Source organism: Notechis scutatus, chromosome 3 (assembly GCF_049901735.1).
Source record: "Notechis scutatus isolate UNSWTSFEM ecotype Mainland chromosome 3, rNotScu1.2, whole genome shotgun sequence".
NCBI classification, from domain to species: domain Eukaryota; kingdom Metazoa; phylum Chordata; class Lepidosauria; order Squamata; family Elapidae; genus Notechis; species Notechis scutatus.
This window is the reverse complement of record NC_142011.1, coordinates 169,382,758-169,405,715: the sequence shown is the minus strand read 5'-3', so window position 1 is coordinate 169,405,715 and position 22,958 is coordinate 169,382,758. Positions and strand designations below refer to the sequence as shown.

The 22,958-nt window shown below is 34.4% G+C and overlaps 1 protein-coding gene across 2 annotated transcripts in view; it reads left to right on the top strand.

Moving 5' to 3' along the window:
- The window catches only part of RB1CC1 (RB1 inducible coiled-coil 1), a 58,519-nt gene extending 50,594 nt beyond the window's left edge, over window positions 1–7,925 (top strand). Inside the window, exons 19-24 of one of the 2 annotated variants that reach the window (XM_026670425.2) lie at window positions 1,309–1,363; window positions 2,773–2,820; window positions 4,483–4,541; window positions 5,907–6,034; window positions 6,604–6,674; window positions 6,977–7,925. In XM_026670425.2, the coding sequence (XP_026526210.1) occupies window positions 1,309–1,363; window positions 2,773–2,820; window positions 4,483–4,541; window positions 5,907–6,034; window positions 6,604–6,674; window positions 6,977–7,054 (439 nt within the window). In that variant the 3' untranslated portion in view covers window positions 7,055–7,925. Of the gene's footprint in view, window positions 1–1,308; window positions 1,364–2,772; window positions 2,821–4,482; window positions 4,542–5,906; window positions 6,044–6,603; window positions 6,675–6,976 lie in introns of both variants that reach the window. The other variant, XM_026670421.2, reaches the window with a different exon arrangement.
- The last annotated feature ends 15,033 nt before the right edge of the window (window positions 7,926–22,958 follow it).

Sequence of the window (22,958 nt, the reverse complement as noted above, 5' to 3'; positions counted from 1 at the left end):
TAAATAAAAAGCATTACTGGTGTTCATTTAAAGGTCTCCAAACCTGGCAGCTTTAAGACTTGTGGATGTCAACTCCAAAATTCTTCAGAGAATTCTGGAGTTGACGTCCACAATTCTTAAAGTTGCCAGGTTTGGGGACCCCTGATTTAGAAAGACAAGACTTCTTCTTTTCAAGCTGCCTCACTTGAGAGCACCTCTGCCCTCTTCTCTACATAGTGGGGCCTTGCACTGGAAGGAGGTGGCAGCTTAACCTCTTCATCCTCAGAGATGGTGACTGTTCGTTACTGGTCAGCATCATCTCTGCCTGCTCAGATAGCAGTCTTTCCTGTAATTTTGGAGCTGGCTGCTCATTGTCAGTCTCCTCCAAATCTGAGCTCACCATGACAAAGTCATGTATAAAAAGATGGACAATTGTTTTTGACCTGTATCCTTTTAAATTGGCTGATCTGTTCAGAATTATATATGTCTGGCATTAATTAATAAAGAATTTATCCTGCATCATTAAATAAAGTTAATCCAATTGAATGCAGGCATATTGATAATAATAGGCTTTTTTTTAGCCCACCAATTTCTATTACTACTTTTATTCACTCATATTTTCTTACATGTTATGCATATAATGATTCCTTGGAATTTGAAGGAATTGTCTACTGAGGTGGTTCTCACAGTCACTTCTAATATATACTGAAGTTTTGTTGTCCTTCAACTATTACAAGAATTGAGCACAGGTGTATTCATTAACCCACATCTAGTCTCTTAGTCTTCATAACCTTCTGAATAACTACATGAAACATGTCACACAAATACCCAGAAGTATCATTTGCTGCTACTAGGCCTCTCAGAGCAGTGGCTGATATCTAGTCAATATTCTATTCCATTACTAATAGCCAGTTCATTTGTTGACATCCGTCCCATTTTGGTTTTGGTCTCTTTATCTGCATAACTTCTAATTACCTCTAATAAGACTCTTTATCTTCTGCAGAATATTTGTTATAAGGAAGGCAGCTTCAATTGCTACCATGTATATCTGTATACATGAGGCTTGCATGAAATGGGAAAAATGGACCTATTATATACAATCCACTTTTAATCATTTTTGTTTGACATGTCTGTAATACAAAGTATTTAGGGTCATTTGGCCAATGCTAAACAGCTGTTTGTTAATCTTTCTTGGTTCTTGTCAAACTATTAAAGGTTCTTTTTTAACAATCATTATAAATATGTTGAAGAGCCAGACAGGTTTTTTTTAAAAAAAGAACTTCATATCTTGTTAATTTCTTCTATTTTGCTTTCTTTCTTTCTTTTTAGTGAAAATGTCCAGATGTTGTCTGAAGAAAAACAGAGGATAATGATGTTAGAAAAAGTGAGTAGTTTTTAATGACAGTCTCAGTTTTTAGCAGCATTACTGTTAATTCTAGGCAGAATTAAGTTTGGGAGGAAGCCTACATTCAGCTTTTTGCTCCCCATCTATCCATTGCATATCCAGTACTATTCATGTACTAATAACCTAAAATAAAGTGTCCTTTGAATTGAGCTAATATGCTGACTTCATGAATGTATCCATGCCAATGTCTTGTTAACCCCATGGAAGTTGTTTACTATTGTCTTCTTCTGGGTGTTTTCTTACTTCCCTGACTAATCTAACAGCTCTGTGCTCACCAGACCTGGCCCCTTTTGTTTTGCATAAACCAATCCCCACATGCACCCTTGCTTACAAGACCCATATGCATTCACAGCAGCCTGATTTTGCACTAATCTGCTTGCACAGTTGTCTTTGCTGTTACATTAATGGTTTCTGAGCATTATAGGCATGAAGGCAATCTAGAAATCAAAGCTGGTACTAAGTTGTGACTTGTAATTTCTCTGATATAGAGAAATATTTAAAATATTTTTGGATAAAAACATTTTCGGACAAAAATATTTTTAACTGAATTGTTTTATTTTAAATCAAATATTCTGAGTAAAGATTAAAAAACATCCTAGAAAAAGACCAAGAAAACCTACTTTTCTATAATTTGTTTTTTTCAAATCCACAGGAAGATGTCTGTGTAGTCACTAGGAGCCCAGATTAATTTTAAGAAATCTTTGGTTTTGATTGTTTTTTTAAGGGTGATTAAATTTATCCAGTGCTCCTGGTAAACACTAGATATATAAGGAAATATTTAAAAGCTTATTTTCTGATATACATATATACCTGTTATGTGACATAATTCAGATTATCTGAAGTTTTATTGAACATCTTTGTTTGCTATAAATGTGAGAATATAATCCTAGCATACACACACACACACAAAAGTAAAGTTGGGTTCCTGAATAAGAGAGCATTTCAGCTTGAATTTTAATCCCATATTTACTCAGGAACAAATTTCAGTTGTGCTAGATTATAGTTGTTCCCAGAGAAGAGCATCTATCTTTTTTCTTCCTTGCCAAGAATTATCAACTGTAAGTTTTATTCTGTCCTTTACTAGTGGAGTTTTCTAATGTGTAGTCTTTCTGTGTATGCATATCTGGGTCTTTTTCTAATGTATTCCTATGTTTATGCTATTTTTTGAGCTGTGAACTACGTCAGAAATTTCTACAAAGTGTTGAAATTCATGGTACATCTATACATTAGGTTGTCTTATTTGGGAGATACAAAATTTGTTCATATGTGAAATTCTCAGACAACGGATTAAAATTTAAAATACTGGGAATGCGTTTATAAAGCTTTATAAGATTAATATTAATATATAATTACCGGTACATATTTGATTTGAATGTATCTTTTTATAGACACTGCAGTTGAAAGAGGAGGAAAATAAAAGGCTCAATCAAAGATTGGTAAGATTTGTAAATTTTATTGAAAACTGATTTAAAAGAATAAAGTCAGTAAACTTAATTTTTAAAAAATGTATTGTTCTGAGGGTAGGATATCCACTGTATTTTAGTTTTAAAGGAAAATGTGGATCAATAGGTTATAGAGAATAGAAAAAGATCTGTTCCTTCCTCCTCCTCCTGCTTTTCACTTCATCCCTCTTAAAATTAAAGGGTCCGTTAGCAACACAATACTGGGAATTAGGAATAGACATTTCACCTCTTGAATCATAGTTCTCAATTAATGATAGTGTCATAGAAGAGTTATCAGATAACACATTTCCATTTTGTGGCTTCACAACAAAATTAAAGTTGATCTCATGGATTTAAATAACTTGTGTTCCAATTTTTAAGATTGGGGACTTTTCTCATGAGAAATAACAATATTTATTTTAGAAGTTGTAAATCCCAGCAGAACACTTAATGTCCGTTTAAATAAAAATTTGATTAGTAAGAAACACACAACAAAGAAAATTTTATCTTTTTATTAAAAAAATGAATTTATATTAGCTTTATTTAAAAAAATAGACAAATAGACAAAGACACAGTACATAACTTGGGGGCCATGTTGGAGTCAAGATTCCCGCTCAAAGAGCAGGTGGTAGCCATATCTAGGAAGGCCTTTGCTCAACTTTATATTGTGCACCAGTTACACCCTTTCCTGGATAGTTCCTAAGCAAAAACTACCTGTACTTTATTTGAACCATTAAAGCAGCCAAAATACTGACTGCACATTTTCCTGGTACAATATTAAGAAACCAAATTAACTTTATGATGATTAAGTGCCATCAAATCATTTTCAACTCCTTGTAATGACTATTTTTTTTTTCTATAATGATTTTTTTTCTATAATGATCTATCTCTAACCTATCCTTTCAAATCTTCCAGCTCATCATCACTGTAACTGAGCAAGATGGGAAATGTTTTTAATTAGGAAGATTTCTGAAACAATATAATTTTTTCTCAGCTGAGGTTTTAGATATACCATTAGTTTAAGGGTTTATTTGATGATCCTATTGATGGCAATCTGAATCGAATCTCCTCCAGAGTTATTCAAAAGTATATCTTAATTTTTTGTAGGTCTGATTTCATAACAGACATATACTCTAGATTCTCTAAATAAGAAATCGTAAAAGGGTTGTTAAAAAAAAGGTATTAATCACACCTGTATGTTTTAAATGAATGGTATTATTGTTATTGCTGAAACAGTAAATCTGCCCAGATTGGTTACTTTTTGTATCATCCCAGTTAATAAATCAGAAAAAAATTCTGCTCTGGCACTTCATGTTTTAAGAATGTTGAGTATAAAAATTGAGTTTGTTAAGCAATCCAGATAAATACAGTTATAATGTAGGATATATGATTGAAGAAAAATGTGTTGACATTCATAAAAGCTATTATAAAATCATATATAATAGTAATGACTAACTTTCTTTAGCTTCATATGATGAAAGTGGTTTAAATGTATAATATTATTTTGTCCAAACAATAGATATAAAGCACAGAAAGCTATTTTTTCTTTTTTCTTTGTCAGTCTGTAACAAGATTAATCAATATTAATCTATGCCTAGAACATGGTTTATCATATTTACTATAATAGGAAAATAATAGTAATGTTACATTTTTCAGATGTCTCAAAGCATGTCTTCAGTTTCTCTAAGACATTCTGAAAAAATTGCTATCAGAGAGTAAGTATACATGTTGTTAATTGTGAAATGTTCTTTAAATTAAATTCTTCTTAAAAACAATATCACTATGGTAATTAATACAGACTAAAATCAGTGTGTCTAAAAATTGAGTAGGTTAATTGTTTACGTTTGTTTATTTGCAAAAACTTGAAAACAAAAATTGAATCCCTTCCTTGCCACTACTTTTTAAAGACTTAATAAAAGTTACCATGCAGGTTTTGTTGGGATAGATACAAGTTAACTTGTACATGAATTTGAAAACAAATACAAAAAAAAAAAGCATGCATGCATACATACACCCACACTGACACTACTAATTACCATTCCTGTCCTCAAACTGCTGACATTTATATTTATTATTGGTTGAAAAAAAACTTAACCACTTTTATAAAACCTTGAAGCCATCCAGAATCACAGAAGTCCAGCAGTTTTGCTGTGCACTGCGAATACATTCAATTGAGTCATGCATCTAGCTCAGGAATCCCAGTTTATGACTTCTTGTAGAACTTTCCCTTCTGTAAAATGATACGTGTAAGGAGTGCAACAATCCAATTTTTCCTGTTCTATGTCTTTATTGATTCCAAAACCTAGTCCGTAAAAGAACTCTCCAGTTGTTTATTCTTTCCCCATTAGGTTATGGTCAGTTGTAGTAATAATTGCTATTGATTAGACTACTAGGAAATACAAAATGTTTCACCCTTTCCAAATGTCTTTCTCTTAGAAAATCCAGAATTCTTATTATTTCTGCTACATGATCTTGCCAATAAAATAACTAAGGACTATTTTTGAATCCTCACTCATTATTCATAGAGATGTATCTCTTCAGCTGGAACAGTAAAATTAGAAGCCCATTATGAGTGTTTTGCCATTTTGTGTATTTCCCTGGATCTTGGATTTAGTAATTACTTTATTTTCTGAAAAGTTTAAGAAAATCCAGATATATCATTCGGGGGGTGGGGACAGTTAAGTGTACCATGGCTGTTACTTCTTAACACGGGCCACTGAGAAGTGTTTTCTTTATAAGAAACATGGAACTTCTTGCTTATCATTTACTATATATATATATGACTCTATTGTACTAGATAACTCTGACTAGAAATATGTGTAATGGTTTCATCTTCATTTACCCACCTACCACTCCAGAATGTACTTTCTGCATAAAAAAACCCTTTCTTAAAATTACAAGTTTACGAAGGAATGACTTTAGGTTGAAACCGGAATTTCCTGATTTACAGTATATTTTTATGGACCAGGACCACAAAAATAAATACTTAGGATATAATCTTAGGATTATAAATAGTAAATATGTCTCTGCTCAATATCGTATTTTGTATTGCTTGCTTAACTTTTTCTTTTTTTAATTAGTTTTCAGGTTGGCGATTTGGTTCTCATAATCTTGGATGAACGTCATGACAACTATGTATTATTTACTGTTAGCCCAACTTTGTATTTTTTACACTCAGAATCTCTTGCAGCACTAGATCTGAAACCAGGTGAGTGTGGTAAGTGTCATCACCTTGGAAAATGTTTTTATGATATATTTAAAAAAGGTTTGAACTACTGTGTACTTATAGGAATGTATACACATATATATTTATAATTACAGTATGTATAAACATGAATACAGTTGAGTAATACTAGAAACTTACAAGTATGTTTAAGTAGAAACATTTAATGTACAAATAAATATGTCATAATGTTTCTATTGTAATATAATACTTTTGGAAGTCATTATGGTCTTCATACCATTTACAGATAGGAGAGAGGAAAAATTATGTGTACTCTATATCAAAATGGTATTACATATATGGAAGTTTTTCCCTATTAAATGGTTAAATACAAAGACATATAACCTCAAACAGTATTATAAAGATTAGTGTAGTGAGCCGTTGTATGTATGTATGTATGTATGTATGTATGTATGTGTATGTGTGTATAGATAGATAGATAGATAGATAGATAGATAGATAGATAGATAGATAGATAGATATAGATATAGATATAGATATAGATATAGATATAGATATATAATGTTTTCAAGTTATGAACATTTTTCTTGTAGCTTCTGGAACATCTCGAAGACCTTGGGTGTTAGGAAAAGTAATGGAAAAAGAATATTGTCAGGCAAAAAAGGTAAGGGTTAAATTATTTGATTATTCATGGTTCAGTTAAATTATATAATAGAACTTTAGGATTATTTTTCTGAGAGAAATAATACAGCTTTTTTTCTATTTGCATCATTGTTCAATAAATAAAAAAACCAATTTGGAAAGATATGAAGTGCCATGTTCTACTGAATTACAAAATAACTAAAATGTCATGTATATAGTATGTGCCCATCCATATATGCATTGCAGATTACAAATGTGTTGCTTACAGGTGATTATAGATCTGGTGTTACCCTTAGAATAATCTTTTTTTCTTTTCTTCCTTAGGCACAAAACCGGTTCAAAGTTCCTCTGGGTACAAAATTCTACAGAGTAAAAGCAGTACCATGGAATAAGAAAGTATAACACATGAGGAAAACTCAACTCAAAATCATATTTTCTGGCTAGTCCCTCAGTGCCCATTCATCAGTCCAAGTAGCAGGCCATTTTTTTAATACAAAGATCATATGACCATAATATGATCCTTTTTTTTCCTTTTTAATGTGTTATATTGTAGAAACAAGAAATTCATCATAATGTCTGGCCTAATTGTTCCAATTTTTTATTCAGATAACTTTAGAAATGTGGACCAAAAGAGTTCATTTTCTGAAAGGGCAAATCTTACATATCATGGCTTGTTTACTAGCCATGTTAATTGCCTGTTTAAATATACCTTAGCTCATATTAGATGTTAAATGTTAACTACCATTACCAGCATCTGTCCTTTTGTGAAACCATTATCAAAACTACTTTCACTCTTTAACAGATTCTTTATAATATGTATAAAACCATCAGTTATTTATAATACAGGAGTGTTCATTGCATGCAGATAATTTTCTTCAGCATGAGTTTGCCTCAGTAGATGAAAAGGTAACTCTTGCAACTTGCTTTATTGCATTTAAAAGCTGTTCAATATAAGAGAAGGGGGAAAAACACAGTATCTTGCTAAGCTAATATGGATCAGTCTTTGAAGTTTTTGAAGGGTTGATCGCAGATCTTGAAAGGAAGTAGCTATGCTCTTGTATTTAAATGAGATGCCTTCTCAGTCCTCAGAGAAGCCTTGTATTGATCTATTTAAGAGAAAAATCATATTAATGAAATTGTATTTCATGGCTAAGGTTCAGGGAGGAAAAAAAACCCATTGTACATTAACTATACAAAGATCACTTAAATAACAAATTATTGTACTGTAAAAGACATGTAGAATTTTAAAATAATAAAGATTTGAACCTGTAAATGTTCCAATGGTCTACATGCTTTTTAAATTCAATGTAGTAGGGCAGTCCTATCCATGAATATTCTTGTAAATTTTGAAGTTGAATGTATAAGATACTTTATATGAATATTTCAAAAATGCCTGTAAAAGAGTTCTCTGAAATGTTCCATGTATGCTCAAGCTTATTATTTTAATTATCATTTATGTTTGCACAGTAAAGCACCTAAGTAAAATGATTTAAGTAAATTACAGGCAAAATAATGTTTTAATCATTTATTTTCTAGAATTCTAAGGTTGAAAGGGACCTTGGAAGTTCTCAAATTATCCCAGACAACATTTGCCTGAAAACCCTACTTATTCATGCCCGGTGTAACAGCTTCCATAGTCAGGGCATTCCTCTTTATTTTGAGTTTGGATCTCTGTCTGTAAAATTTCCCCCCTTAGTCTTCACCAAAAATGAAAATATCAAATTGTTCTGTTAAAAAAAAAGAACAATAGATAACATTAAAACTATATTTAATGACCAAGAATTTATAATACTCTGTAAGTAATTCATGCTTGCTTTGTTACAGCATGCTGATCTTGATATATGATGACAAAAATATTGCCAAATTTATTTTTTCCTATTCCTTACAGCTCAATTCAGATAAAATTATCATTGTGTGATTAATAGTGGTTTGTTTTGAAATAGAAATAAAACATCTAACTTTTATGCCTAGTTTTAATGAAGACGAAGCAAGTAAAATCGTCAGGCCTTCTGTTCATGCAGCTCCTGTTAGCCCTGCAAAAATTGATTTGTAATGTACCGTATTTGCCGGCGTATAAGACGACTTTTTTGCCCTGAAAAACATGCCTCCAAGTGGGGGGTCGTCTTATACGCCGGGTATATTCTTCGCCTTGTTGGTGAGGAGGCTCGCTTCTCCCTCTCCTTGAGGTCATAGCAGGCGCTGGCGAATTACAAAGGGTTCCTCGTAAATTAGCTGCAGATCTCAGAGCGGGGACTTTGCATTCAGTTGTAGCCTTGAGCGTCGGGTTACCCGTAGCTCTGCCAGGGAGGGATTACGCCCCACAATCCGGCCGGCTCCCTCTCGCTGAGGTGGGGCGGAGGTGGGATGTGGGTCCCTACTACCGCTAAGGCTCAGCTAGAGGTAGCGCAGCTCTTGACCCGGCTTGCTCGGTTTCTTCCTTCCGTTTGTTTTGCTTCACTGGCGATTTCACCTTTTGTGGAGCTGGGCGAAGGGACTGATCGGACCCCACCTCTGGGGCTTAGGCGTTACCCAGAATCAACCTGGTTTTCAGGCGCGTCCTTGGATGGACTCGGGAAAGGCAGGTGGAGAGGCTAGAAAGAAAAAGGATCTGGAACTCCTTCTTTCCTGCCAGATCCCTGGCAAGCAGCGTTAGGTAAGACCAGGCAGGGCCTGGCGTTTTCGAAAGGACTTGCCTGTTGAGTGACATCAGCTTCTGAACTAAAGCCCACTATGTCAGATACAATAAAGCAGAATGGGTGTCTTTTTCTCTTTAAAGACGAAACAGAGGTTGGGGGTGGGAAGAGAAGAAGGGGAGCGATCATGTTAAAATGACAACTTTCTAGATCCAGTCCCGAAGAGAGGAAAGGAAAAAAACACAAACGCCTAATTTCCTTAATTTCACTGCAATTTCTCCTCTTTCTCACATCCCACATTGTCTTCTCTTGCTGCGGGAGCAATGTCACCTTTTACTCTGGTATCGATGGAAAAGCAGGTTTGGCAGCAGTATCAAGTAAAAGACAAGTGAAAGGCTGAGGAGGATTGACATCAAGATCAACTTATCTTCATTATGGGCAGCTTTGCAGGGTAGTTCATATTTCAGTTCATATTTCAGTTCATATTTTAGCAAGCATAATTTAATGATAGTGGCTGGCAAGTCAAATCTTAGATGCATTGCTAAAATGGGATCTGCGAATGTGGGGTTTTCAGAAAGCTAAAGGAAGGGGAGTGTGGGTGTGAAAATTTGGATATAATTAATCATGGCTAGTTTAAAATGCAACATTGCCACAATTAATATCAGAGTGAAAATTATGCTTCTGCAGGCCCTATTTGTGTCTTTCCGGCTTAGCTGAAATAGAATTCTTTTAATAAAGTTGCCTGTCCATGACAAGTCATGGTAAATGGGTAATTTGAAATTTAGGCACACACACACATTTTATAAAACTATGAACTATACCTGCTCTGAATCGGAAAATTACTTATGTTCTATTATTTGGCATACTTTCACAGCCTTGTGAGTTTTCCTGCATGTCATAAGCATTTGAATATAAATTAACATGTTGAAATCAAATCTGATGTTCTTTTACCTTTTATTTGGTATGTGGAAGGTGTGCGGAAGAGGGGGTAGTCTTATACGGCGAGTATATAACAAACTCTATATTTTGAGTGGAAATGTTGGGGGGTCGTCTTATACGCCCAGTCGTCTTATACGCCGGCAAATACGGTAATAATCAACAGAATCTTCCAATTTTCAGGGCTTTAAGTGATGCATCTTTTGTTGACATTGAGTGCTTTGTACTTCATTCAATATCATTTGGAAGAAAAATTTAAGCATTTAAGAATTATTTTAATATAAATGTTCCAACAGTAAATACACTTTAAAATTGATTTATTACCATTTGTAAAAGACAGGAAGAACTGGGATGGGGTAAAATGTGGCCTGAGTCACCTTCCTCCAACATTGACATTACATTAGTGAAAGGCATGAATTGTTTTCCAACTATACTGCAGCCACGACCACCGCTAGCTAGCCAAAGCAGAACAGAGTACTACATTCTGTAATGGGACATACCGTAGATAGAAGAAGGAAGATGTTGTATACTATGTTTTGTATGCAATCCTGTTTATTGTGCTATAATAAGAAACCAGAAGCACAAGACACTAGTATATTCACTTATCACTGTTCCTCATTACATTTGAATCTACATCATTTTGCTCTCAATGTTTAAATTAAGAGTAAAATGCAACATACATTTATAAATTTTAACTATGAAAAAAGTACACATTGCTTACAGTAGTGGCTCAGAAAAATGTTAGGAACATTAAGTCATGCATGTAGAATGTAAATAACTTGTGATAATCTTAGTTTTTAAGGAATATTTGTCATCTGTTTCATTTTATAATCTTTATGTGTATCTAAAATGGAACTTCTGTCAAACAGAACCGTTAACATATTCAGTAATGATTCTAAACAGTCATCAAAAAAATATTCCGTTTACATTCTTGTTGGATATTATAGCCTGGCTGGCTTATGAAACTATGAATGGCGTGTACTCTTATTCCATCAAGCTCTACAATAATAAAACCACATCCATATTTTTATAATTCTATAAAGAACACATTACAGAATGAGGCGGATATATTAAATGACTCAGTATCTCCTTAGAGAGATTGTGGGGGGGAGATTCTCATTCTCTTACATATCTCAAATAGTTTCTGATATGAACCGAGTGGTGAGCAAAAATAGTTTGAACAAAAATATAATCAACTTTTTAAATTCAAAAAGTCAATCAACTTGTAGTTACGAAGGCTTCCATTTCAAGCTAGGAATAGGAAAAGAAACCACTGTTACAATATATGGTTGATTTGCCAAGCCAATGATTTTGAACCAATCAGCTCAGTGAACATCGAAAAGCCTTCATTTAATAGACCAGTATAAATCTTTCAAAATAACCCCTTTGCGATGTGCAGAAGCGTGGACAAAGCATCTGTCTTTCAAGCAATAAAGTAGACCACTGTTGTTTAGAAACTTTGGAGCTGCTGCCTGTTGCTGGGAAAAGTGACTATGCTGCAACAAATTTAGGGAGGCATCTGGGAATAGTTTTCAAGCTGCTGTGCAGTCTAAAAAAATCAGGGCTGTGTCAATGCTTCAAACAAGATGATTTTGTATAGACTTTACAATATTGCAAACATCTAAAGGATTACACACCATTGTGATTTCATCCTGTTATACAATTCAGTATGGAATCAGTTTTCAATAATCTCATACACAAATGGCCTTAGTTTTGTAAAGTTTTGGAAAGCTATGACTGTCAAAAGAGAAATTGTTTTAAAAAGGATTCACTTGATATATCTGCAGAAACTTCATTAGCAATATATATAAACAAAATGGAGAATAAAATATACATCTTTCTGCATGAAAGGGAACGATATTCTGAGCAGCTGAATTACTTTTCTCTAAAACAGCAATATTGAAGGTCATTTGATTGACTACCATGCTCCTCCTCCTAAACCAGACATTATATTTTAAATATGCTGGTAGTTAGAAATGCAGCAGAACTAAAAGTGCCATCATATTGTGGAATTTGCTATTTGGAAATACACTACCATTCGAATGTATGTTAAATTCTATAAAAAAAGAAACTTAGAAAGTTTCTTTTTTTATAGAATTTAACATACATTCGAATGGTAGTGTATTTCCAAATAGCAAATTCCACAATATGATGGCAGTCAATGACATTATTAAAAAATTGTCTCTGATCAGATTCATGTATCTTAGTTTATTTGAACTCTAGACTGAATAATATGTCTCTACTTCTGTCCAAGACAACATGTTATGAACTTTGGTTGGACCAAGAAGGTTTACGACAAAAAATAATTTCTGAAAGCATTCCTATACTCTCAGTTTACAGAGTCAACTAACACTCAAATATATTTCTACCATATTTGGATATTAAGTTCCATGGTATAACTTAATTATATTTTTTCAAGTAATTGATTCTCTTACATAATTTTGTAAAATCAGACCAATAAAAATAAAATCATAAATAAGCCACGGTTTGCCTTTGTTTTTTGTATCAAGTTTGGTAATAAAAATTGCAGGCCATATTAACATCTATATGTATAATTTACTGATATGGTGGACATGGGTGAACAATGGTTGATATACTAATTATGAGTTTTCTAAAAGATGAAATATCTATTCAAAGATAACCAAGTGAACATGTATACGGTTAAAACAATTCAAAATACATAACAGTAGCCTTCAAAGCACTTCTCCAATTCTGCTTTCTGGGGATAAGAAAGAAATAGGGGCATTATGAAATAAATAGTAACTGAATTTTGGCCTGGTTAAATTAAGTTGGGTATTTTAAAGCTTCAAAGATATACCAACTTATAACAGTTTATTTAGTGGCGGTTCAAAGTTAAAATAGCACTGAAATAAGTGACATGACAGTTTTTCAGAATTAATCTTTGTAGCATCCCCATGATCACATGATCAAAATTCAGATGCTTGGCAACTGGTTCACATGACCATTGCTGTGTCCCAAAGTCATGTGATCCTCTGTGACCTTCTGATGAGCAAAGTCAATGGGGAAGCCAGATTCATTTAACAACCAGTTTACCAACATAGCAACTGCAGTGATTCACTTAACTATGGCAAGAAAGGTCATGAAATGGGGCAAAACTCACTTAAATGTCTAGCTTAACAACAGAAATTATGGGCTCAGTTGTCATAAGTTGAGGACTACCTGTATTTCTGGTCCCTGAAGCATTCATGACACTGTAGAGCAGGGGTGTCAAACTCATATCATGGCAGCATCATTTGACGTATCAGGACTTTTTTCCAACTGCTAAACCAAGTGAGAGCAGGACCAGCACATGACACATCCGGCCCATGGGCCGTGAGTTTGACCCCAAACCCAGAGTTTGGGTCAAGTAACTTCTTTACAGGGAAGGCCATCTTCTAGACAACTCTGGCTGGGTTTGAGGTTCTGGATGACCTTTAAAGAATTCAGCTCCAGTATTCAATATTCAATCTATCTCTCTTATCAGTATTTCAGTATCGACAACAGACAACCCAAGCTACATCAACAAAAGATTTTGCAGTGTCCTTCCAATTCCAAGGGAAATGTTTATTTCAGATGTGAATCACAACTGATTACAATTGGATTGATGGACAGTAATGACCCATATCCCTAGTTATCTATAAGTAAAATCTGACATCTGTTTTGTTGATTGGACATTCTACTTTCATTCAGTGTGGCTTTCAATTATATTCTAATTGCCATTCTAATTGACTGAGTTGCAAAGAAGAAACAGATTTGTCCACTAGTAGAAAGTAAAAATCTTATCCTGAAGCTTTTTGAAACAAACGAATGAAAACTCAGAAATAATCACTTCATCTATCTATGAAGATTCTCAGTCATCCAGGTCATAGTTGACCCAAAAGTGCTTTCTCGAGAGGCAACTGGACTTTCTGGTTTTTCCTTTGAAAATGTTTTGCTTCTCATTCAAGAAGCTTCTTCAGCTCTGGTCATTTTTGTTAATAGATTAATACAGAGTATAAAAAAATTAAATAAGCTTGGAGTTAAACTATAGAAACATAAATATGATTAAGAGTAATGGAGATCACAGATACTGAGTTGCATGATCAAAATAATATTTCCTAAAAAGAAACAATTAGAACTGGGTTATATGATTACAGCAATATTAAATAGGAAAACTGCCAAGCTGTGCCCCTCCCAAATATTGCTGACTTTTGCTGCTATTGTTCCATTAAAAGTGATATTAAGGTTTTTTTAACATGGCAGTCTAATTCCTCTGTTTTAATTTCAGGAAACCACTTTTTGTGCTATTAGAAGAAAATTCTTGGTTTGATCCAGGCCAGATCAAAGAGCACAGAACAACTGCTTGAAGTGGAGGTGGGATTTATTTGACAGAAGAGGCAGCTTTGAAAGCCAAACCTAGAAAGGAAAGTTTGATCTTTGTTTAGAAAGCATGAAAACGTGGTTTGTTTCGGAGGTGGTGGTGGGAGGTGTTGAGCTGAGTCCAGTAGACCCAATGTACCCAGGTGTTCACCTTGATTCTGGAGTCTGGAAAATCTTTAGTGTGCATGTGAAGGATTTTCATATCTTGAGGGGATTTCTTTTGGTTTTGACCAAGTTGCTGATATCTCCTGGCCAGAGACAGTCAGTTTCAGCCCAAGTGTCAGTACTGTATGAGCAAAAAGGCTTAGGAAGTCTTTTGTTTTATTGCTTTATTTATTTATGTTTTATTTATTTATACTGTCAGGGATGGCTAAGTTTGCTGAGTGGTTTTGGCGATATGGTTGACATGGGGATCTTACCTTTGCACACCGCTAAGGCTATTTCTTTTGAATTATGAAAATTAGTCTTTTCAGCAAGTGAACAATAGGAAGCATATTCTAGAGTTATGAATACACTTGCAAGGGTTAAGGGAAAAAACTCAACGGCTAGGGAATGATGTAACCCATAAAATTGGCACTTGTGAAATATTATCTAGAATCAATGTGTTCGATTGTTTGGTTCTTTGTTTCATGGCACATTTGTCACAAATATCAAATTTATCAATTGTTTCTGAGCCCTATATAAAGATCCCTCCAATAAACACCTTTTACTTTACCTGAATACCTGTACTTTAGGGAGGGGTGGCACAAATAGTCACTCTGCAAGTGTGTTTCTGTCTCAAATTCAGAGATCACAGTTTTTTCCCCCAGCTCCATGCCACCCAAGTGCCTAAGTACCAAAGATAAACTAACAGCCTTCTCCTTCAGAAACTGAAGGGAGGCACCAGAGGCTTGGTTATCTTTACTTCGTGCTAATCAAAATAGAAAACAGAAGAAGTAAAGCAATGGAACCAAGAAAGGAAAGCAATTATGTCATTCTGGAATCAGGGAGATTAAAGCTATATATAGCAGAACTATCTTGGATTTCACAAGAAAGAAAGAAAAATGATTTTAATATGAACACAATATAGAACTCAAATTCTAAATATAGGACTGCCTGGATGGAATCGCAGACTCCTCTGAATATTCTTAGCACCTTCATCTCTGCTCTTGGCAATACTTGGTTGGGTGATTTTCTAAGAGCAGTATTGACTATAAAGGATGGATCCTTATTTGAGATATGACTTTTCCCCCTATACTGTTTATTGATCTTCACTAATAATTTACTGTTCCAAATTTTTTTTTCTCTTGTCAGCTTTACCACATGGCAAGCTGTGAAGGAAAAGAAGAGCTAAGGATAGACACATAAAAAGTGCACAACATATAATAACCATAGCAATACCATCACCAAGAGTATCCATTTGGCACATATTAAAATTGCAGATGTAAATGTAACATGACTGCTTAGTCATGCCTCCCATTATGAAGTTATTGAGTGCCCCTGTAGATCACCCAGTTTTGATTTTGTGTCAGTGCCATGTGAGAAGACATAATTATAAATATAATTCATAGTGGCAGAAATGTTAATATTTTTCTAGCATTGTATAGGTAAAATAGATATTGCACGACAGTATTTGTTTGTTTATTTATTTATTTATTTATTGATTATTTATTTTGTCAAACACAATATGATAGAAATAAGAATAAACATAAGTTTAAAAACAAGAAATAGGAACTAATAATTGGGAACAATAGGACAGGGATGGTAGGCATGACTGCGCACTTATGCATGCCCCTTACAGACTTCTTAGGAAGGGTGAGATCAATAAGGGTTAGTTTGAGAGTAAAGGAGTGGGGTTTTTAGCAGGTGACAACAGAATCAGGTTTGTCAAGCACAAAATTGACATAAGTGTAGTCATTTTAGTTTGCCTTAGTATATATTCTTTTTCCTATTTTCTCTGTGGCAGTAATGGGGGGAAGGGTTTTGGGCTTGACACATTCCTAAGGGGGAGGAGTGGAGATTAAGAAAGTGTTATGGCTGTTAAGCCTGGATTCCCCAACGAGTGTTAAGGAAAACAAACTAAACAGAACGTGCAGCGAAGTCAGATAGGAAGACAGGTAAATGTGTGAGATAAGTTTTCTAGTTAACACGCAGTAAAAATACAGATACGCTTGTGCTACCAAAAATATAGTTTATTCCATTTAAGAATTATAGCATAGTCAAAATAAACGGTCCAGTAGTCATATATCAATTTCAATCAAGTCTTGTCAGGGATACACTATTTTGCAAAGTCCGTGTTGAATAGCCAATGTCAGTACACTTACAATAAATCAGTCCAATCTCTCTTTATCTTCTTCTCTCCGTTGAGAAATATCAACACACTTCTTCACTCCCCGTTTCAGCAAGAATGCAGTCATCAATCATCCAGTAATTAGGGATCTTCTAGCCAGAGAGAGAGCGAGCTGCAATGGCCTCGCTTCTTATATAGTGCTTTTACAACCACACCCTTAATTACATTCTTGCTGTTAAAGTTACACACACTTTAACTAACAAACCATGATACCATATTTATTATTTTTACCCAAACCAGTTAGGGTAAACAATGTTATCCCTAACATTCTCCCCTTTTGGGTAATAATAATAATATTACAATAATATAACCATTTACACCTTTAAATCATAATTGTCACAACTCTCTTTAAATTTTACAACACCTTGAGCTTTTGTAAACTGGTCTGCAATATTTTCTTCCGTCATGCAGTACTCAAGTTTAATTAGACCATTTTTTACAGATTCTCTAACATTTAAGTATCTTAAATCAGTATGCTTTGATCTAATCTTTACAGCAATATTAGTAGCTAATTGTATAGCTGCCTGGTTGTCCTCGTACACAATAATAGAATCTTTAACAGTTATACCCATGTCTAATAATAACTGTTTATACAGAATTAAGTCAGTGCATAGTAATGACAGACATGAAAATTCTGCTTCCATCGTTGACAAGCTAATATGCTGTTGTCTGATTGACCTCCACCCTATTAAAGTCTTACCAAATAATATAGCCATCCCAGATGTTGATTTTCTAGTGTTTATGTCAGTTGCAAAACTTGCATCTGCATAGGCACTAAGATTCAAATCACCTTTTGGCTCTAGATACAATGCATGGTGCATTGTTCCTTTAAGATATCTTAAAATTCTCTTTAATGCTTGCCAATGACATTGATGTGGATCATTATTATATCGTGTCAGCTGATTAATACTATAAGCTATATCTGGCCTAGACCAATTGCTTATATATGATAAGCTACCAATCAAAGATTGATATATGGTTTTATCAAATTTGAGACTTTGAGCATCAATTTTGCAAATTTCCTGACTCATTGGAGTCTTTGCAGGCTTACAAAGTTCCATTTTATACAATTTAATTAATTGGCAAATTTTATCCTCTTGAGATATCTTAAATCCTTTTGTGGTTTTGTTAATTGTCAATCCTAGATACTTTTTAATTTCACCTAAATGCTTTAATTTTATTCTTTTGGCTAATAATGAAATAATCTCAGTAGCTTCATTATTGGTCTTAGTAATCAAAGCAATATCATATGTAAATAATAACAATAATGACACCGTTCCATTATTTTCTCTTTTAAACATACATGGATCTGCTAAACCAGATTTAAACCCTATATTGTTTAATTCTTTCACAATATATTGGTTCCATTCATAGCCAGATTGTTTCAATCCATATAAACTCTTCTTGAGTTTCCAACAATCATTGCTATTTACTTTATTCTCATTTATACCAACTGGTTTTTTCAAATATATTGTATGCTGCAATGGTGCATGCAGATATGCAGTTTCTACGTCTAAATGGTTAACAATATAATTCTTCTTAGCTGCCCATACTAAAGCTGCTCTTAAAGTTGTAGCCTTAAGATTTTGTGCAAATACCTCATCATGATCAAATACATTTTGATTAAATCCTTGTGCTACTAATCTAGCCTTGTAAGTTACTTTCCCATTATTTCCAGTCTTTACTTTAAATATCCATTTGCACCCAATGGATTTTTCTCCTGGAGGTAATTTGGTTTCTTCATAAACCTTCATTTCCTTTAATGAATTTAACTCTTTTTCCATTGCCTTTTGCCAATTCTCCTGATCCTTAGCAGGATACATCTTAAGTTCATCTATGCTAGTAGGAACTTTATTTACTTGGCAAACAATACTTGCCTGGTATCTATCAGGTGGTTTGGTTATACGTGTAGTGCGTCTAGGTATAACAGGACTTATAGGTGGACTTTCCTTTATTTCCTGTTCTTGACTATCTATCTCTTCTTGATCAATTATTTCCTCTTGATCTGATTCTATTTGCTCTTCATGGACTTCTTCTTTAATTGGACTTTTCTTATAACTAGTCTTTTCTTTCTGCCTCTTATAGGTTTCTATAATAACATCATTATCTGAATCCTGTTCTAATCTATTCCATCCTATATGTTCTAGGAATTGTGCACTAGCACTGCAGTATACTCTAGATGTACCTGGTTCCCAGAATCTATAAGATCTATGGTTTGCTTGATATCCAACAAAAATTAATCTTTTGGCTGTACGTTGTCCTTTGTGCCTGAGTTGTGTAGGGATATGCACCCATGCTGGTGCACCAAATGTGTGAATATAACTCAAATCAGGTTTCCTACCATGCCACAGAGTGAATGGTAATTCACCTGTTGTTGAATTAACAACATTGTTTAATATGTGATTACCACACATTATAGCTTCTCCCCACAAATTGTCAGGTAATCCAGAATCAGATAAAATTGTCCTTCCCATTGATTGCAGTGTTTGGCCACGTCTCTCTATAAAGGCATTATGTTGAGGCCTATATGGTGCAGACTTTTTATGTTGAATACCTGCCATTCTAAGTCTATTCTGGAATTTATTATTTGTAAATTCCGTACCATTATCTGTTATAAGAGTTACTAATTTCTTTTTAGTTTTCCTCTCTGCAAATTTTAACCAATTAAAGAAATTTGTATACGTTTCAGTTTTTCTCTTCATTAGAAAACAGAAACCATACCTAGAATAGTGGTCCATTATGCTTAATATGTATCTAGCACCACCTACACTTGGCTTTTTAGGACCTATTATATCGGCAAATACTACCTCTAAAGGCTCTTTGGTAGTAAATCCATCAACTCTATTTGCCGGTATAACTTTGCTTTTGTTTTGATTACAAGCAGAACATTGCAAATACTTATTACAAGGTTTCAAACTTATTCCTTTAGATAGTTGAACAGTTCTCTTAATCATTTTAAAATTTAAATGACCTAACCTTCGGTGTAACAAGTGAATACATTCATTATGAGGTTTCTTATTTTCATAAACTGTGTTAGCCAACTCTAAACCATTATCATTTAACACATATAAGTCACCTCTTAAAGATGCAATAATTTTCTTACCTTCTTTTTCAATTAAACAAGTATCTCCCCTAAAGGTAACTATGTATCCTAATCTAACCAACATTCTAACTGAAAGCAAATTAAATTTAAGTTGAGGTACATATAACATTTTTATGTTCTCATTTATACTAGAACAATGAGCTATACCTTCACCTTTTGCCTTCATTTTCCATCCGTTTGCCAATGAGATATGCTGTGAACTCATGGACATTTTTACAAATTTTTTGTTATCATTTGTAATACAGTGGGACGCACCACTGTCAACCACCCATAGATTATTTTTTACAACTCCATTACTATACATTGCTAACTCATAATTCTTATTTCTTCTTTGTTGGCTTACAGCATTCTTGCTTGCATTTTTGCGCTTTGGTTTCTTACAAAATCTTGCAAAATGTCCTCTCCCTCCACAATTAAAACACTTTTTAATTGCGTATGCAGTAGGAGATTCATTATTTTCCTTTTGAGGTTGCTCCCTCCTTAACTGATCTCTTTCAAGCCTTCTTCTGGCCTCTTCAATCAATCTGCCAGTGATATCAGTTAAAGTTAGGCTTTCTTTAGGCAATATTTCAAGGGAAGTTATGTAGTCATCAAAACTTTTGTCTAATGAAGATAGAATTATGTAGACCTGGTGTAGCTCAGAGAAAATTAACTCCTTCTCATGCAGTTCTTGGAAAATGCTTTTCATAGTGTTCAAATGACTCAGCATATCACCATTCTTTTGGAGATACATACGGAAAAGCTTCCTTGTTAGATTTATGTGAGCACCAACGTTATCTCGAACATAAATCCTCCTCAGTTTTTGCCAACACCCAAATGCAGTTTGCTCTCCGCGTATATGAACCAGTTGCTGATCAGTTAATGTTAGTTAGATGCAAAGTGCTTGTTCATTTTTCTGTTTAAATTCTTCTATCTTTTTACTATCTTCCTCATCTTCAGAATCCCATTCTTCTATGTTAGGTGGATTTTCTATTATGTTCCACAGACCTTCTCTTCGTAGAAGTAGACTACATTTCATAGACCATGAAACATAGTTTGTTCCATCCAGCTTGGATATAAGGGACAAACTTTGTAGACTGACTTGTGCCATGTTTCACTATATGGATATAAAACTATAATTGATAAAACACAGCTGTCTGTTTACTGTAACATGTAACAACACAAAATCTCACTTTTTACATAAACCTGTTTTTATCCTAGTTAAACTGACTTTGCAGTCTCTCTGGGCCCATAACCAGTCTTAAGCCTGGATTCCCCAACGAGTGTTAAGGAAAACAAACTAAACAGAATGTGCAGCGAAGTCAGATAGGAAGACAGGTAAATGTGTGAGTTTGAGAGTAAAAACAGTTTTCTAGTTAACACGCAGTAAAAATACAGATACGCTTGTGCTACCAAAAATATAGTTTATTCCATTTAAGAATTATAGCATAGTCAAAATAAATGGTCCAGTAGTCATATATCAATTTCAATCAAGTCTTGTCAGGGATACACTATTTTGCAAAGTCCGTGTTGAATAGCCAATGTCAGTACACTTACAATAAATCAGTCCAATCTCTCTTTATCTTCTTCTCTCCGTTGAGAAATATCAACACACTTCTTCACTCCCCGTTTCAGCAAGAACGCAGTCATCAATCATCCAGTAATTAGGGATCTTCTAGCCAGAGAGAGAGAGAGCTGCAATGGCCTCGCTTCTTATATAGTGCTTTTACAACCACACCCTTAATTACATTCTTGCTGTTAAAGTTACACACACTTTAACTAACAAACCATGATACCATATTTATTATTTTTACCCAAACCAGTTAGGGTAAACAATGTTATCCCTAACAATGGCTAGGTGATCTTCTTTCCCGTGGGAAACAAGCTGTCCGTGCTTGGGCCCCTGGTGGTGGAGATTTATGACATCACGCAATGTTGAATTACTTCTGTTGGAGAATGTGACTTTTGGGGATTGTTTCTACTTCTAATATTGTGGGGTAACTCCGTATTGGGTCAGATCTGGAATTACCATGGACTTTGCAAATTTGATGCTTTCCTAAATAAAAGAAATATTTTTCAATATGGACTTTGTTATTTTCTTTTAAAATGGATTTCATCACTTGGAACCCTGACACACATAGTGAGTTCCAGACCGGGGGGGGGGATTCAAATTTTTTAACAACTGGTTATGTGGCCATGGCTAAGTTGGTGGACATGGCTTGGTGGTCATGTTATTGGCTGGGCATGGCCAACTCAATATCACTCACATTGAGGCACGAATCTCCTCGCCTGGCCTCTCATGACTGTGGGGATGCTGCAACAGTCGTAAGTGTGAAAAATGGTCATAAGTCACTCTTTTCAGTGCCATTGTAACTTTGAATGGTCACTCCACACAAGCAAAGTACCAGTAAAGGAGAGGAAAAAAACTCCAGAGGTTCCTGAGACAGGAAGTCTAGTCCTGCCAAAAATGTAATAAGGATTAACGGAGAGGCAGTTTCTGTAAGCAACACCAGAATGTTTCCTTCCTGCCTTCCTTACAGGATTAGGCCAGTAATTTTTTCTAACAACCGGTTCTCTGAACTGCTTAGAATGTTAACAACCAGTTCTAGCAAATAGGTGCGAATCCCATCCCTGGTTCCAGACATTGACCACTCTGTTTCTGAAATTGTACTTCCTGCAATCAAATTTGGAGTGGTTTACATTAAGTTTATATCTATTGTGTGTTGTTGTGGTTAAAGCTGAAATATTCATTAATTGGTAAGACATTGTAACATACGATTTTATGTACTATGATAAGTCCAATCTTAGCCAGCGTAGTTCAAGGTTGCCTAAGCGTAGAATCTCAAGTCTGCTGGTAGGGTATTCTGTTGTGAACAGAGGAGTATAGTACTCTTCTTGTAAAATACTTCTGGACTCACTCAATTGTATTGATGTCTGATATACAGTGTGGATTCCAGACAGTGGAGC